A 16299-nucleotide genomic window follows, 5' to 3' on the forward strand; every position below is an offset into this window, starting at 1 on the left:
ACTTTACCATTAGCCAAATATTCCGCATTCCTGTTATTCCTTCCAAAGTGACCTGAATTCAGTTGTCCTGGGTTATTTATAGATTATCTTTTTTAGATTTATAGATAATGTGGTGAAATAAAATAGAGGTCTAACTATCTGTCACAGCCTTTACTACATTAGTAAAAAAACTCCCATTCAAAAATGTTATACCACCTCAAGTACTTAGCTCCTCATAAAAGCAAACAGATTTGTATTCAAATCCCCACATCAGAGACAGCTTATCCTTTAATAACCCCTTTCAGCTGTCAGTCAAACTACCCTGAGCATTCCAGGGGCCACTCTATTATCTGATAGCTGTCCCTCCATACGAAACTGCGACCGAATCTATAAATAACCCAGGACAACTGAATTCGGGTGAGGTGGCATTTCTGAAAAAAAGCAGGCTGCAATGCGAAAATGCTTCTTTTGACAAACCACTTATTAAATCTGAGGATTTCCTTTCATTCAACTCATCAGGGTGAAAACTTGCTTGGGCATAAAATGGGTGATATCACAACGGCTACTTTGCTGTCCGCTCAGTCCAATATGTAATGCTGATTGAAGTCAATGTGCCTGAATATTGGCCAGGATATAAATGGGCAAACAATATGATGCCCACGACAGATTTCTACCCAGAGAGATGCATTGGCTGTAGTGAGATAGGCAACTTGTACTTTTCGAGCTGGCTAGGGAAGGTTTGGGAGTGGCAGGTGGGGGTGGGCAAGGGGGAGGTGAGAGGAAATTAGACATGGGCACAAAAATAGGCTCAACCATCCAATATTGAACAAAGAACAAAAAGACAGCACAGGAACAGACCCTTCGGCCCTCCAAGCCTGTGGCGATCATGATGGCATAACTTAAAAATAACCTTAAAGAACAGGGTCTCCATATGGCATTGCACGGACAACAGGCCGTGGAATGGATTGTTTTACTTCCTCACACATTTCCAATTTCACCCTCAATGTGCCTTCATGATTGGCACTTGTTACTTTGTGACCTGGTCTCTGTTAGCCAATCAATGGATGCACTGATAGAGGGAAGTTTAGAGGACTGGGAGGAGGCTCAAATGGAGCACTAATATCGCCATAGACCAACAGTGCTATTGATATGCATTGCGTGCAATAATATGCGACTGATATAGATATTGTCCATGGTATTCATGCTTTGGATGTGTAATAGTTCGTTTCTTTCCCCCAAACCACAGGAGGCCCATTGGTCCTGATAGCAGATAGGAGGAATCAAAGTGGTAGCTTCCTGAGATAGGATCACAAGAGATGCAGTGTTGATACTGGGGCGGGGTGGGCACTGCAGAGGACACAGCTCCACGGGACTTCCATATCATTGTGTTGTTCTCCCAGCGTCCTTCTTCCCCACCCCACCTCCCTCGTCCACCCTGCGTTTGTGCTGTTCCATCCTATTGTTTGTGCTCATCCATCCTGTTGTTCATCCACCCTGTTGTGTTCCCTCCTCTCCGACAGCTCTTCTGTTAAACAACCCAGCCTATCACCTTTTACTCTCCGCAAACCGTCACCTGATTGGAGGCCCTGGCTGCACTTTGGACCAGGTTAAGCCAATCAACACTGATGGTAAGGACCTCGCCAACTTGGGATAGCGGTTGGGTTGGGTGGGATGGGTGGGTCGGGAGGGAGGGGAGTCTGGTGCTGGATTGGGGGTGGTAGTGGGGGGGGAAACGTTGCGGATTCTCTGCCCATTGAGGAATGGTCCCTTGACTTCCGAATTGTTGTTCTTAACATGTTGGCAGATTGAGGAATCAAAGACCAGAAGACATGGGAGCAGGAGGAGGCCATTCGGCCCATCGGGTCTGCTCAGCCATTCAATGAGACTGATCTGATGAGATAATCCTCAACTCCACTTTCCTCCTTTATCCCCATAATCCTTGGTCCCCCTTAATAACTAAAAATCGGTCTATCACTTGGAATCTAACCTTCCACCAGGAAACTGATAGGATTGGGGGCTGGGCGGCAGGATTGGGGGCTGGGCGGCAGGGGGAGGGGGAGTGCTGTATTTGCAGGACAGTTTTTAGGCCCCAACTCAATGTCATCCTACACTCAAGGCAACCGAAAATTATATTGGATGGTGGGAGTAGATGGGTGTGTAAAACTGAAGTTTCCAGCCCATCCCCATTGGAGATCGACCGTTTGGGTTAGGTTACAATGAGCAGTTGATGGCAGTGTTATTTATACAAAGACCGGTGACCCTTTCACTCTGGAACATGTACTTGCGAAGAGCTATGTGCTATTAAGGGCCGAGTTATATATTTCAAGCTTAACAAAGAACAAAGCCTAACTGGCTCTTCGCTCCCAATTGAGAGCAAAGCCAAGCAATGAGACAATCGCAAAACTCTGTTCAAAATTTATATTAACGATATGAACTTTGGAATCAAAAACACAATTTGTGGATGATGCCAAAATGGGGAGCGGGGGAAGGGAGCAAACACTGACTACAAAATCTTATAGGACATTAATAAACGTGCCAAAATAATTGGCAGGTGAAGTGCACCACTGGTAAATGTGAGGCAAGATGAACAGGGAGTAACTTCATTACTTGGAAGGTGCAAGTCTGGCTGTGATGGGGAGCAAAGGGTTCAATCACTGAAGGTTGCTCCACGGGTTAGCAAGACCAATTCTTTATTTAAATTCTTTCACGGATGTGAGGGTCGCTGGCTGGGCCAGCACTTATTGTCCACCTCTGATTGCCCTTGAACTGAGTGACTTGTTAGAGTCAACCACATTGCAAAGAAGATTTAGAAAGATGATGTGAGAAATGGAGTGGATATGCAGATCAGGGAAGGATCAAGAGACTGCCTCTTTTTCCATTGAAAATGGTTAAGGGGTGACCTATTAGAGATATTTTAAACTTATGAGAGGTTTTGATAGTGAGGGTAACTGGAGACCAGCTGTATGATAATCAACAAGAAATCCAATGGGGAATTTGAGGAAACCATTTTACCCAAAGAATGGTGAGAGTGCGGCACTCGCTATGGGAGTGGGTGAAGCGAATAGTATGGATGCATTTCAGAGGAAGGTAGACCAGTGTAAGCGGGACAAGGGAATAGAAGGTCACAATAGTCGATTTAGATGAGGAAAGATGGGAGGAGATTTATGTCAAGCATAAAGACCCAGTATGCACTGATTGGGGCGAATGGCCTGTTACTGCGCACGTTCCCACTGGTTAACACTCTTGTCAAACCAGGCGCCTCACCTGAGTCACAGCTAGTTTTGGCAATGACGAGGGGGCTGAATTGGTCCAGGAAATCGAATGGGCCAATTGGCCACACCGTACCAATGCCTTACGAGAGTCTGCAGAAGATGGCTTGTGTTGTGTAATCGAGGGCACTGGGCTAGGAAATGCTCACGGATGGCTGTGTGAATCAGGCAGTAGCACGTTGGACCCGAACAGATATTCAGTTCAGCTGACATCTAAGGTGATCAAAATATTGGCTGGGGTTATACATGGCGGGCGATGCCACATTGTCCATTTGGCGCGATTGGACACGGCCAGTTTGCACTCTACTGGATTTGCATTAATTTATTTCACTCCCACCTACCCATTATGAAGCTGGTGGGATGGCGGCAGGGGGTGGGGAGGGGAGCAAAGCTGATTTCTCCCCGGCCTGATTTCACCTTCCTTTGAAGTAAGTGGTAGAGTTTTACTGGGCAGGTGATCAAATCAGAATTCCACCAGATCCCATGGGAACCCGTCCTAGGAATTAGGGGAAAATTGCTCATAATGTGGCCGTTATTTTAAAGAAAGCGTAGTTTAGTTTACAAATTGTTGCTTGGTAGCACAGAGCTTGAGTATCACTGTAAAAAGAGACATGCTGTCGAAGCTGTTTATCTGTCACTCATCAGGCCAAAGGCTTGAATACCAAATTTCAGAGAGAACAACAATTTATACTGCATGAGAAAAGGGTGTTGGTTGGCATTACACGGGAAAGGTAAGGTATCTCAAAAATTTGATTACACATAACTTCAAATACCATCCACTCCCACCTAATTTCTATCTCAGTTCCTGGGACAAAGAATATAAGGCCCAGACATGATGCTCCCTTTTTTAATACTTATTCATTCACGGGATGTGGGTGTCACTGGCTTAACCAGCATTTATTGTCCATCCCTAATTGCCCTTGAGAGGTTGGTGGGTGCCTTCTTGGACCGCTGCAGTCATTGTGGTGTATGCACAATAAATAACCCACAATGCTATTAGGGAGTTCCAGATTTTTGTCTCTGTGACAATGAAGAACTTAGTTCCAAGTCTCAATGGTATGAGGTTTGGAGAGAAACATGCAGGTGGTGGTGGTCCCATGAATCTGCTGCCCTTATTCTTCTGGCTGGTGGAGGTAGATGCCGTCGAAAGAGCCTTGATTGAGTTGCTGCTTTGCATACTGTAGATAATACATACCCTGGCCACTGTGTCGATGGTGGAGGGAGTGGATGCTGAATATGGTGGAAGGGGTGCCAATCACTCAGGCTGCTTTGTCATGGATGGTGTTGAGCTTCTTGAGTGCTGTTAGAGCAGCACTCATCCAGGCAAGCAGAGAGCATTCCATTCCATTCCTGACTTGTGCCTTGTAGGCAGAGGACTGGCTGCGGGGAGTCAGGAGGTGAGCTGCTCACAGCAGGATTCCTAGCCTCTGGCCTGCTTTCGTAGCCACAGTATTTATATGGCTGGTGTTCAGTTTGTGGTCAATGGTAACCTCCAGGATGATGATAATACAGGATTCAGCGGAGGTCAAATATCATGGCGAGATGGTTGGATTCTCTCTTATTGGAGAAGGTAATTGCCTGGAACTTGTGTTGCGAGAATGATACTTGCCACATCAGCACTAGCCTAAATGTCATCCAGATCTTGCTGTATATGAATATGGACTGCTTCACTATCTGAGGAATCATGAATGGTGCTGAACATTGTGCAATCATCAGCGAACATCCCCATATATGACTTTATGATGGAGAAGAAATTAATGAAGTAGTGGAAGATGGTTGCCCTGGTATACTACCCGACAGTGATGTCCTGGAGCTGAGATGATTGACCTCCAACAGCCACAGCCATCTTCCTTTGTACCAGGTATGACTCCAACCAGTGGAGAGTTTTTCCCCCGATTGCCACTGACTCCAATTTTTCTAGGTATCCTTGATGCCATGCCTTGATATCCAGTCACGCTCACCTCCCCTCTGGAGTTCAGCTCTTTTGCCCATTTGTGGACCTAGTCTGTAATGAGGTCTGGACCTAGTCTGATTGAGCTGGATGATCCAATCAGAGCATCAGTGCGCAAGTGCTGGATAGCACAGTTGATTACCCCTTCTATCATTTTACAGCCCATCGAGATAGGTCTGATGGGGCAGTAATTGGCCGGATTGGATTTGTCCTGCTTATTGGGGACAGGGCATACCTGGACAATTTTCCATATTGGTGGGGAGATGTCAGTGTTGTAGCTGTGCTGGAACAGCTTGGTTAGGAGTGCAGCTAGTCCTGGAGCATAGACCTTCAATATTACGGCTGGGAAGTTGTCAGGACCCATAGCTTTTGCAGTATCCAGTGCCTTCAGTTGTTTCTTGATACCACATGGAGTGAATTGAATTTGCTGAAGACTGAGATCTGTGATGCTGGGGACCTCTGGAGGAAACTGAGATTGATCATCCACTTGGCACTTCAGGCTGATAATAGTTGCAAGTACTTCATCCTTATCTTTTGCACAGTTGTGCTGGGCTCCCTCATCATTGAGAATGGGGATATTTGTGGAGCCTCCTCCTCCCATGAGTTGTTTAATTGTCCACCACCATTCAAGACTGAATGTGGTAGGACTGCAGAGCTTAGATCTGACCCATTGGTTGTGCAATTGCTTATCTCTGTCTATTACTTGATGATTGTGCTCTTTGGCACACAAGTAGTCCTGTGTCGTAGCTTCACCAGCTCATTTTCAGGTATGCCTGGTGTTGCTTCTGGCATGCCCCCATGCATTCCTCATTGAACCAGGTTGATCCCCTGGCTTGGTGGTAATGGTAGAGTGGGGGATATGCTGGGCCATGTGGTTACAGATTGTGTTTGAGTACTAATTTGCTGCTGCTGATTGCCAACAGGGCCTCATGAATGCCCAGTCTTGAGTTGCTAGATGTGTTTGAAGTCTACCCCATTCAGCATGGTGGTAGTGCCACAACAACACTATGTAGAGGGTATTCTCAATGTGAACATGGGACCTTTTCTCAACAAGCAGTCACCCTGCCAATACAGTTGTGGACAAATGCATCTGCGAGAGGGAGATTGGTGAGGATGAGGTCAAGTAAGTTGAATAACTCACTACCTGCAGCCCAGCTTGGTCAGTAGAGTGCTACTGAGCCACTCTTGGTGATAGATATTGACGTCCCCCACCCAGAGTACATTCTGTGCCTTCCACTGCCTTGGTGGGATTTGGCTTGAGCCTCCAGACTACTAGTCGAATGCAATCACCTCAATGCTTCCTTGCCAAAAATAATTTGATTTGTGCATTGCTTTAAGCACCTTGATAGTTTTGTGGGAAGATAGCTCCTTATTTTGCTCCTCGAACCAAAAACACATTTTCCAATTATGTTCCCTCATTCTTCTACATAGATATGTTTAACAGTAAGTTGGAGAAGCATATGAAGGAGAAAGAAACATCAACATATGAACAAGTAGGAGTAGAGGATTTGGCCCCTCAAGGCTGCTCTGCCATTTAATGATCATAGAATTTACAGTGCAGAAGGAGGCCATTTGGCCCATCAAGTCTGCACCGGCCCTTGGAAGAGCACACCACTTAAGCCCACACCTCCACCCTATCCCTATAACCCAGTAACCCCACTTAACCTTTTTGGACACTAAGGGCAATTTATCAAGGCCAATTCACCAAACCTGTACATCTTTGGACTGTGGGAGGAAACCGGAGCCCCCGGAGGAAACCCACGCAGACACGGGGAGAACGCGCAGACTCCGCACAGACAGTGACCCAAGCCAGGAATCGAACTTGCGGCTTTAGAGCTGTGAAGTAACTGTGCTAACCACTGTGCTACCGTGCTGCCCATAACATCACGGCTGAACTGATCGTATCCTCAAATCTGCATCCTGCCTACCCCTGATAACCGATCATCCTCTTGGCTTGTCAAGAATCTATCCACCTTCTCCGGAAGAGAGCTCCAAAGGCTCATGACCGTCTGAGAGAAAGAATTCCACCTTAAATGGATGACCACTTCGTATTAAACGTTAATCCCCCCCTAGTTCTAGATTCTCTGACAAGAGGAAACATCCTCTCCACATCCACCCTGTCAATACCCCGGATCATATCTTTCAATCAAGTCACCTCTTATTCTTCTGAACTCCAGCGGATACAAGCTTAACCTGTCTAATCTTCCCTCATAGGACAACCCTTCCATTCCAGGTATTAGTCTGGTAAACCTTCTCTGAACTGCTTCGACACAGTTAAATCATTTGTTTAATAAGATGACCAATACTGTACACAATACTCCAAATGTGTTCTCATTGGTGCTCTGAAATGCTGAAGCATAACCTCCCATTTTTATATTTAGTTCTGGGGACTGCCATTAGCACTCTTTCCCCTTGGTTTCTGTGACCATTAGCACCCGGTTTCCCTGGGTTTCTGTGGCTATGACTCATCTTTCATTCTCACTCCACAGTATAAATATTACCCACTTTCTCTGTCTGTTAGCTTTGACAAAGAATCATCGGACTCGAAACGTTAGCTCGTTTCTCTCCCTACAGATGCTGCCAGACCTGCTGAGATTTTCCAGCATTTTCTCTTTCGTTTTATATTTAGTTCCCCTGACAATAAATAATAATATTCTATTAGCTTTTCGAATTACTTGCTGTACTTGCATACTAGTCTTTTGAGGTTCATGCACCATGACACCCAGATTATTCTGAATCCCTGCAATTGACCTGGCAACGTGGAAAATTGCCCAGGTGTGTCCTGTACACAAGAAGAGGAATAATGCAACCCAGCCAATTACCGCCCTTTCAGTCGACTCTCCATCATAGCAAAGTGTTTTTATGACAACCAACAACGGTTTCATGGTCATCATTTGACTTTTAAGGGGCAGCATGGTGGCACAGTGGGTTAGCCCTGCTGCCTCACAGCGCTGAGGTCCCAGGTTCGATCCCGGCTCTGGGTCACTGTCCATGTAGAGTTTGCACATTCTCCCCGTGTTTGTGTGGGTTTCGCCCCCACAACCCCCAAAAAATGTGCAGAGTAGGTGAATTGGCCACACTAAATTGCCCCTTAATTGGGGAAAAAAAAAATGAATTGGGTACTCTGAATTTTTTTTTAAAAGATCATTCGACTTTTAATTCCGGATTTCTATTTAATTCAAATTTGGCCTTCTGCAGTGGCGGGATTTGAACTTGGATCGCCAGAGCAATACTCTGGGTTTCGGGTTTACTAGTCCAGTGACAATACCACTCCGCCATTGCCTCCCACAGGAGTCAGACCTGGCACAAAGGAAGTGGTGGTTGGAGGTCTATCATCTCAGCTCCAAGACATCACTGCAGGAGTTCCTCAGGGTAATGTCCTCGGCCCAAGCATCCTCAGCTGCTTCATCAATAACCTGCCTTCCATGATAAGGTCAAAAGTGGGGATGTTTGCGGATGATGCTCAGCACCATTCGCCACTCCTCAGATAATGAAGCAATCTGTGTCCAAATACAGAAAGACCTGGACAATATCCAGACCAGGACAGACCTGGGTTGACAAGTGGCAAGTTACATTCGTGTCACACAAGTGCTATGCAATGACTATCTCCTACAAGAGAGGATCTAACCATTGCCTCTTGACATTCAATGGCATTACCGACTCTGGCTCCTGCTCGAGTCCTCGGCTTTTGGCCCTTTTCGCCCGGTTTCTGGGGAAATTTGAATGTAAACTTGTCCTAAAAGAGTTGTGGGGACCAGAGAATGTCGAAATCCCAAAGATAGAATACTGGGAGGACGGGAGCGAGCCGGCAGAGTTGACCACGAAGCGGAGTTCTGTTGGAGGAAAGATGGCGGGAGCAAGCTCACCGGGTGGGACGGTGCCCGTTACTGTGGATACGCTGGCCGCGGTGATGGCGGCAAGTTTGAGCAGCAATTTGCCAAATATTTTGAGCAGCAAGGGGAGGAGGTGATGGACACTCTTCCGAAATCGGTGGAGGATTCGCTGGCCCCGATTAAGGAGGTTCTTGGAAAGACCACGGAGACAGTGCGGGAGCATGGTGAGATGCTGAAGGGGGTGGAGGAAGCACTGCCGCGACATAATGGCCAGCTTGTCTCACAGGAAGCGGAGTTGCTGAAGGTGGAGGACAGAAATAAGGGCCTGCGGGCCACGGGTGAGGACCTGGGGAACAGGTCGTGATGGCAGAACGTCAGGATTGTAGGGTCGCCTGAGGGTGTGGAGGGCCTGAGGCCGACAAGAGTATTTTTCGAAGATGTTCGCGAAGCTGGATAAGACCCACTGGTCGCTCCAGCCGAGACTGCGGGCGAATGAGCCACCGAGAGCTGTGATAATCTGCTTTCACAGCTACCAGATGAAGGAGCAGGTCTTGAGATGGACCAGGCAGAATCGGGAGAGGAAAGGGGAAGGCAGGGGTATTCATATATACCAGGATGGAGCTGGCGGGAAGGCCTGCGGCCTTTATTAGAGCAACGGCAGCACTTTTCAAGAGTTGAATGAGTTTTGGGCTGCTCCACCCAGCGAGGCCGAGGGTCACACATAACTCGAGGGCCCATTTGAGACGGCAGAGGCGTTCGTGACAGCTGAAGGACTGGGACTGAACTGAGGTGGCCATTGGAACTTGGGGGTTGGGATGCGGAGGATATGTTCTGCTGTTGGTGCCCTTTAATTTCTTTGCACATTAGTTATTGTCAAAGTTACATTTTCTTTGGAGTTTTTTTTTGTGGCGTAGGATGCCTGTCAGCTCTCTGGCGATTGTCTTGGGCTGGAGAGGGAATGCAGGCAGGGGGAGGGGAGGAGAGTGGCAGTTTTGGGATGAGCTAGGGGGCGGGGGAGTTTCGTTTAGTTGAGGTGGATGGTTTGAGTGTGGGGTGTGTGGTAAACACCACTGGTAACACACTACGCGTATTACGGTACTGCCACTGTATTACAGGTACCACGGTAATCCCAGCCCTGCTGGCTCCTCCCAGCAGGCGCCGTATAAAAGTGTAAGCTCTCCCAGGCTGTTCCCATTCTGGTTCCAGCTGCAGGAGGCTCAACATCTTGTGCAATAAAGCCTCGATTGTCTCACCAATCTCGTCTCGTGGTCATTGATGGTGCAGCACGGTAGCATTGTGGATCGCACAATTGCTTCACAGCTCCAGGGTCCCAGGTTCGATTCCGGCTTGGGTCACTGTCTGTGCGGAGTCTGCACATCCTCCCCGTGTGTGCGTGGGTTTCCTCCGGGTGCTCCGGTTTCCTCCCACAGTCCAAAGATGTGCAGTTAAGGTGGATTGGCCATGATAAATTGCCCTTAGTGTTGGGTGGGGTTACTGGGTTATGGGGATAGGGTGGAGATGTTAACCTTGGGTAGGGTGCTCTTTCCAAGAGCCGGTGCAGACTCGATGGGCCGAATGGCCTCCTTCTGCACTGTAAAATCTATGATCAATTTATTGCACAAGATTTTACGAGATGAACGTCTTAATCAAGCCTGATCGCCTGGAGCTGAACCCTCACGCAGCCAAAGCCACTGCCACCTTCGAGCACTGGCTAGCCTGCTTTGAAGGATACCTCGGAGAAGCCACTGAAGAACTCTCAGACCCGCAGAAGCTCCAGATCCTCTACTCACGGGTGAGCCCACAAGTTTTTCCCCTCATCCGGAACGTGCCCACCTACTCCGAAGCAATTGCGCTACTAAAAGGACAGTACATCAAGTCGGTGAATCAAGTGTACGCCAGGCGCCTCCTGGCCACGAGACGGCAACTCCCGGGGGAGTCTCAGGACAAATTTTTGCGGGCTCTACGGATACTCGGTAGGAACTGTAACTGCCAGCCAGTTTCGGCAGTCCAACACACCGAACTACTAATTAGAGACGCTTATGTCACGGGTATTAAGTCTACTTACGTTCGCCAGCGGCTATTGGAAGGGGGTACGCTTGATCTTGCAGAGACTGTGTAGCTTGACAATTCCCTGGAGGTGGCCTCCCGTAATCTGGAGGCCTACACCCCCGGCCGTGCGGCACCCTCATGGGCATCATGGGCCCCACCAGCGGCCGACTCGAGTACACGGCAAGCCTGCGCCGTGAGGTAGCCAGCCAACTCCGGGGGGCCCAAATGTTATTTTGTGGCCAGGGCAAACATCCCAGGCAGCGCTGCCCGGCGCGGAGCGCGACCTGCAACGGGTGTGGGAAGGAGGGCCACTTTGTTTCCGTTTGCCAGGCCCGGTCGGTCGCCGCTGTTTCCAGGCCCAGCATCGCTACACCCCCCACGTGTGATCCAGGGGCGCCGCCATCTTCTCCACCACAAGACACGTGGGCGCCTCCATCTTTGATGTCACCCGCCGTGGGCGCCGCCATTTTGGACTGCGCCTCAGGATCCCTGCTCGCCTGGCCGTTTGCAGCCCGCCGATACTCCGCCACCGCTGATCAGCCCGGGACCTCCCAACATCTTCCGCAGCTCGCTTCCATCACCCTTGATCAGTCTCGGCCCCGCAACCTCGTGACCACTATGACGACGGCAAAGATCAACGGGCACTGCCTCTTTGACTCCGGGAGCACAGAGAGTTTCATCCACCGTGCTACAGTAAGGCGCTGCCCCCTCCCGGTACTCCCCGTCACCCAGAAAATCTCCCTGGCCTCTGGATCCCATTCCATGCAAATCCGGGGATACTGCGTGATGCACGATCAATGACCACTAAAACGAGGTTGTAGTCCAACTGAAGGCTTTAATAAGCTAGATGTTTCCCCCAGCAGCTCAGGTACAGGTTGTGGGCTGCTGGGGCTGCACGGGCTCTTATACCCCGCCTTTCAGGGCGGGGCTATTATACACACTAGCCAATAGAAAGCATACAGTTTCCACCAATGGTGCTTTAGTCTATCGGGTACCGTAATACCTATAATACCACATTCACCCCCTGTTAAAAAAAGAGTCCGGCAGGGGTGGTGGCCAGAAACTACAACACATAACAACGTGGTATAATTAGTTCTGGAGGTACCGTAATACCTCCATACAGTGTTTAGTAACTATTTACAAGTCTGGTAGCTATGTACATTTGATGGTTTATATTTATAGATTACAGTTAAAATGAAGCAATCAGTCGATCGGCGGCCCTGGTCATCCTCTGTGATTGTCGGAGCCTCGGTGGTGACTCCGGTGGAGGCTCGGGCATCTGTGACTCCGGGAGTGTGGCTTCGATCTCCATGGCAGCTTCGTCACCCCTAGACGGCGCTGGTGGGGAAAACGGCTGACCTGGGAAGGGAGCGCCTGCGGGGAGCGTCGGTGGGTGGGGGGGCCTAGACGGTGGCGGCGGAAGGACCGATCCTCCTGTAAGGTGCTGCGGTGGAGGGGAGTGTGGGACTAGTGGCTGGAATGTGCGTGGAGTTCCGGCGGGCACCAGGTCCCGTAGGGAGACCGTATCTTGCCGGCCGTCGGGGTACGCCATGTAGGCATACTGGGGGTTAGCATGGAGCAGATGGACCCTCTCGACCAACGGGTCCGACTTGTGCGCCCGCACCTGTTTTCGGAGCAGGATGGGTCTGGGTGCTGCCAGCCAGGTCGGGAACGAGGTCCCAGAGGAGGACTTCCTAGGGAAGACAAGGAGACGTTCGTGAGGTGTCTGATTGGTGGTCATACAAAGCAGTGACCGGATGGAGTGGAGGGCATGCGGGAGGACTTCTTGCCAGCGGGAGATTGGGAGGCTCATGGACCTTGGAGCCAGTAGGACGGTCTTCCAGACCGTTCCGTTCTCCCTCTCTACCTGACCGTTACCCCGGGGGTTGTAACTGGTCGTCCTGCTCGAGGCGATGCCCTTGCTGAGCAGGAATTGACGCAGTTCGTCGCTCATAAAGGAGGAACCCCTATTACTGTGTATGTAAGCGGGAAATCCGAACAGTGCAAAGATGTTATGGAGGGCCTTGATGATGGTGGAGGTGGTCATGTCGGGGCAGGGGATGGCGAATGGGAACCGGGAGTACTCGTCAATCACATTCAGGAAGTACGTGTTGCGGTCGGTGGAGGGGAGGGGGCCTTTGAAGTTCATGCTGAGGCATTCAAAGGGGCGGGAAGCCTTTATCAGGCGCGCTCTCTCTGGCCAGTAGAAGTGAGGTTTGCACTCCGCGCGGATTTGGCAGTCCCTGGTGGCTGTCCTGACCTCCTCGATGGAGTAGGGCAGATTGCAGGTCTTGACGAAATGGAAAAAGCGAGTGACCCCCGGGTGGCAGAGGTCCTCGTGGAGGGCTCGGAGGCGGTCCACTTGTGCGGTGGCACATGTGTCGCGGGACAGGGTGTCAGGAGGCTCGTTTAGCTTCCTGGGACGATACAAGATCTTGTAGTTGTAGGTGGAGAGTTCGATCCTCCACCGCACGATCTTGTCGTTTTTTTATCTTGCCCCGCTGTGCATTATCGAACATGAAAGCAACCGACCATTGGTCAGTGAGGAGAATGAATCTCCTGCCAGCCAGGTAATGCCTCCAATGTCGCACAGCTTCTACTATGGCCTGGGCCTCCTTTTCGACTGAGGAGTGGCGGATTTCGGAAGCATGGAGAGTACGGGAGAAGAAGGCCAAGGGTCTGCCTGTTTGGTTGAAGGTGGCCGCCAGAGCTACGTCGGACGCATCTGGGCGTAGTAGCTAAAAAACCCTAGGCACCGTTTCAGGGCCTTGGAGCAGTGAGGGAGGGGGAACTCCATAAGGGGGCGCATGCGTTCAGGGTCGGGGCCTATAACTCCATTTCGCACTACGTAGCCGAGAATTGCGAGACGGTCGGTGCTAAACACACATTTATCCTTATTGTATGTTAGGTTAAGGATTTTAGCGGTCTGGAGAAATTTTCGGAGGTTGGTGTCGTGGTCCTGCTGGTCGTGGCCGCAGATGGTGACATTATCGAGATACGGGAATGTTGCCCGTAAACCGTACCAGTCAACCATTCGGTCCATTTTGCGCTGGAAGACAGAGACCCCTTTGGTGACACCAAGGGGAACCCTTAAGAAGTGATAGAGCCGCCCATCTGCCTCGAAGGCAGTGTATTTGCGGTCACTAGTGCGGATGGGGAGCTGGTGGTAGGCGGACGTGAGATCCACCGTGGAGAAGACCTTATAATGCGCGATCCTGTTTACCAGGTCGGATATGCGGGGGAGAGGGTACGCATCCAGCTGCATAAACCTGTTGATGGTCTGACTGTCGTCAATGACCATCCTATGCTTCTCCCTGGTCTTTACCACCACTACTTGAGCTCTCCAGGGGCTGTTACTGGCTTCAATGACCCCTTCCCTCAGTAGCCTTTGGACCTCTGACCTAATAAAGATCTGGTCCTGGGCACTGTAGCGTCTGCTCCTGGTGGCGGCGGGTTTGCAATCTGTGGTGAAGTTCGCAAACAGGGAAGGCGGGTCGACCTTAAAGGTCGCGAGGCCGCAGACAGTAAGGTGGGTATAGGGCCGCCAAATTGGAAGGTCAGACTTTGAAGGTTACACTGAAGTCTAAACCCAGGAGTGTAGCCGCGCAGAGGTGGGGAAGGACGTAGAGATGGAAATTTTTGAACTCCCTTGCCTGGACTGTGAGGTTTGCTACACAAAACCCCTTTATCTCCACTGAGTGGGAACCGGAGGCCAGTGAGATTTTTTGATTAACAGGGTGGATGAGGAGGGAACAGCGCCTTACCGTGTCGGGGTGTATGAAGCTCTCTGTGCTCCCAGAGTCGATTAGGTAGGACGTCTCACGTCCGTTGATGCAAACGGTTGTCTTAGCGGTTGAGAGTGCTCGAGGCCGAGACTGATCCAGAGTCACCGAGGCCAATCGCAGTAGTTGAGAGTTCTGTTCGGGCAGTGTGTGGTTGGCCGAGCTGGGGTCCTGGGGGTTCATCCAAGATGGCGTCGCCCATTGGTCGCACATGGCTGGGGGTGCACAATATGGCGGCGCCCATCGCTCCAACATGGCGTCCGCGGAACAAGATGGCGGCACCCGGGGTCCGCACGTGGCCCTGGGATATGGAGGTGGCGGCGACCGCTGGCCGCATGGGGCCCGTGGATAAGTTTGTGGTTGCAGTCTGCATTCGCCGCTGGAGACGGCGGCCACTGCTCGGGCCTGACATACCCCCACAAAATGGCCCTTTTTGCCGCATCCCTTGCAGGTGGATGCACGGGCCGGGTCGTGCTGGCGGGGGTGCTTGGCCTGCCCGCAAAAGTAGCAGCGGGGCCCCTCGGGGTTGCCAGGCCGCCTTGCAGCACAGACCTGTGGGGGAACGAGGAAAGTCTCGGGGTCGGCCGCGGCGGGGTTCCACGCTGCCCAGGGGGCTGCCGCGCGGTCAGGAACGTAGGCGCGGGCGTTCCTGGAGGCCACGTCCAGGGTGCCTGCACGGGCCCGTGCCTCCCTGAGACCCAGGGTGCCCTTCTCTAACAGGCGCTGGCGGATTTGTGACAAAAGCATACCTGCCACGAAAGCGTCCCGGACTAAGAGTTCCGTGTGTTCGCTCGCCGAAACTTGCGGGCAGCCGCAGCTTCTTCCCAGCATCAGGAGTGCGCGGTAGAATTCCTCCAGTGATTCCCCAGGGGTTTGTCGCCTTGTTGCAAGCAGGTGCCAGGCGTAGACCTAGTTTACCGGGCAAATATAGTGTCCTTTTAGCAGCTCAATTGCTGCATCGAAGTCTTCCGCTTCCTCGATGAGGGTGCAAATCTCCAGGCTCACCCTTGGGTGCAGGACGTGCCGTTTCTGCTCACCCGTGGGTGCGTTTTCGGTAGTCTCGAGATACCATTTAAAGCACGCCAGCCAGTGCTTAAAGATTGCCGCTGAGTTCGCCGCGTGGGGGCTGAGTTGCAGACACTCCGGCTTGATTCGGAGCTCCATTCTTCTTAAAAACTAGCTTATTAAATTGATGCACGATCAATGACCATTAAAGCGAGGTTGTAGTCCAACTGAAGGCTTTAATAAGCTAGATGTTTCCCCCAGCAGCTCAGGTACAGAATGAGGGCTGCTGGGGCGGCACAGGTTCTTATACCCCACCTATCAGGGTGGGGCTATTATACACTCTAGCCAATAGAAAGCATACAGTTTCCACCAGTGGTGCTTTAGCCTATCAGGTACCATAATACCTATAATACCACATTGCGTCGCGACCC

The 16299-nt window shown here is 50.7% G+C and overlaps 1 protein-coding gene across 3 annotated transcripts in view; it reads left to right on the forward strand.

Moving 5' to 3' along the window:
• Window positions 1-16299, forward strand: part of LOC140390287 (epithelial discoidin domain-containing receptor 1-like) — a 69498-nt gene that overhangs the window by 23679 nt on the left and 29520 nt on the right. For 2 of the 3 annotated variants that reach the window (XM_072475316.1, XM_072475317.1), the window contains exon 9: window positions 1500-1607. The exons of the other annotated variant lie outside the window; for it this stretch is intronic. In XM_072475316.1, coding sequence (XP_072331417.1) covers window positions 1500-1607 — 108 coding nt within the window. The remainder of the gene's footprint in view (window positions 1-1499; window positions 1608-16299) is intronic. 3 annotated transcript variants of the gene reach the window in all.

This window comes from Scyliorhinus torazame, chromosome 14 (genome assembly GCF_047496885.1).
Source record: "Scyliorhinus torazame isolate Kashiwa2021f chromosome 14, sScyTor2.1, whole genome shotgun sequence".
NCBI lineage: Eukaryota > Metazoa > Chordata > Chondrichthyes > Carcharhiniformes > Scyliorhinidae > Scyliorhinus > Scyliorhinus torazame.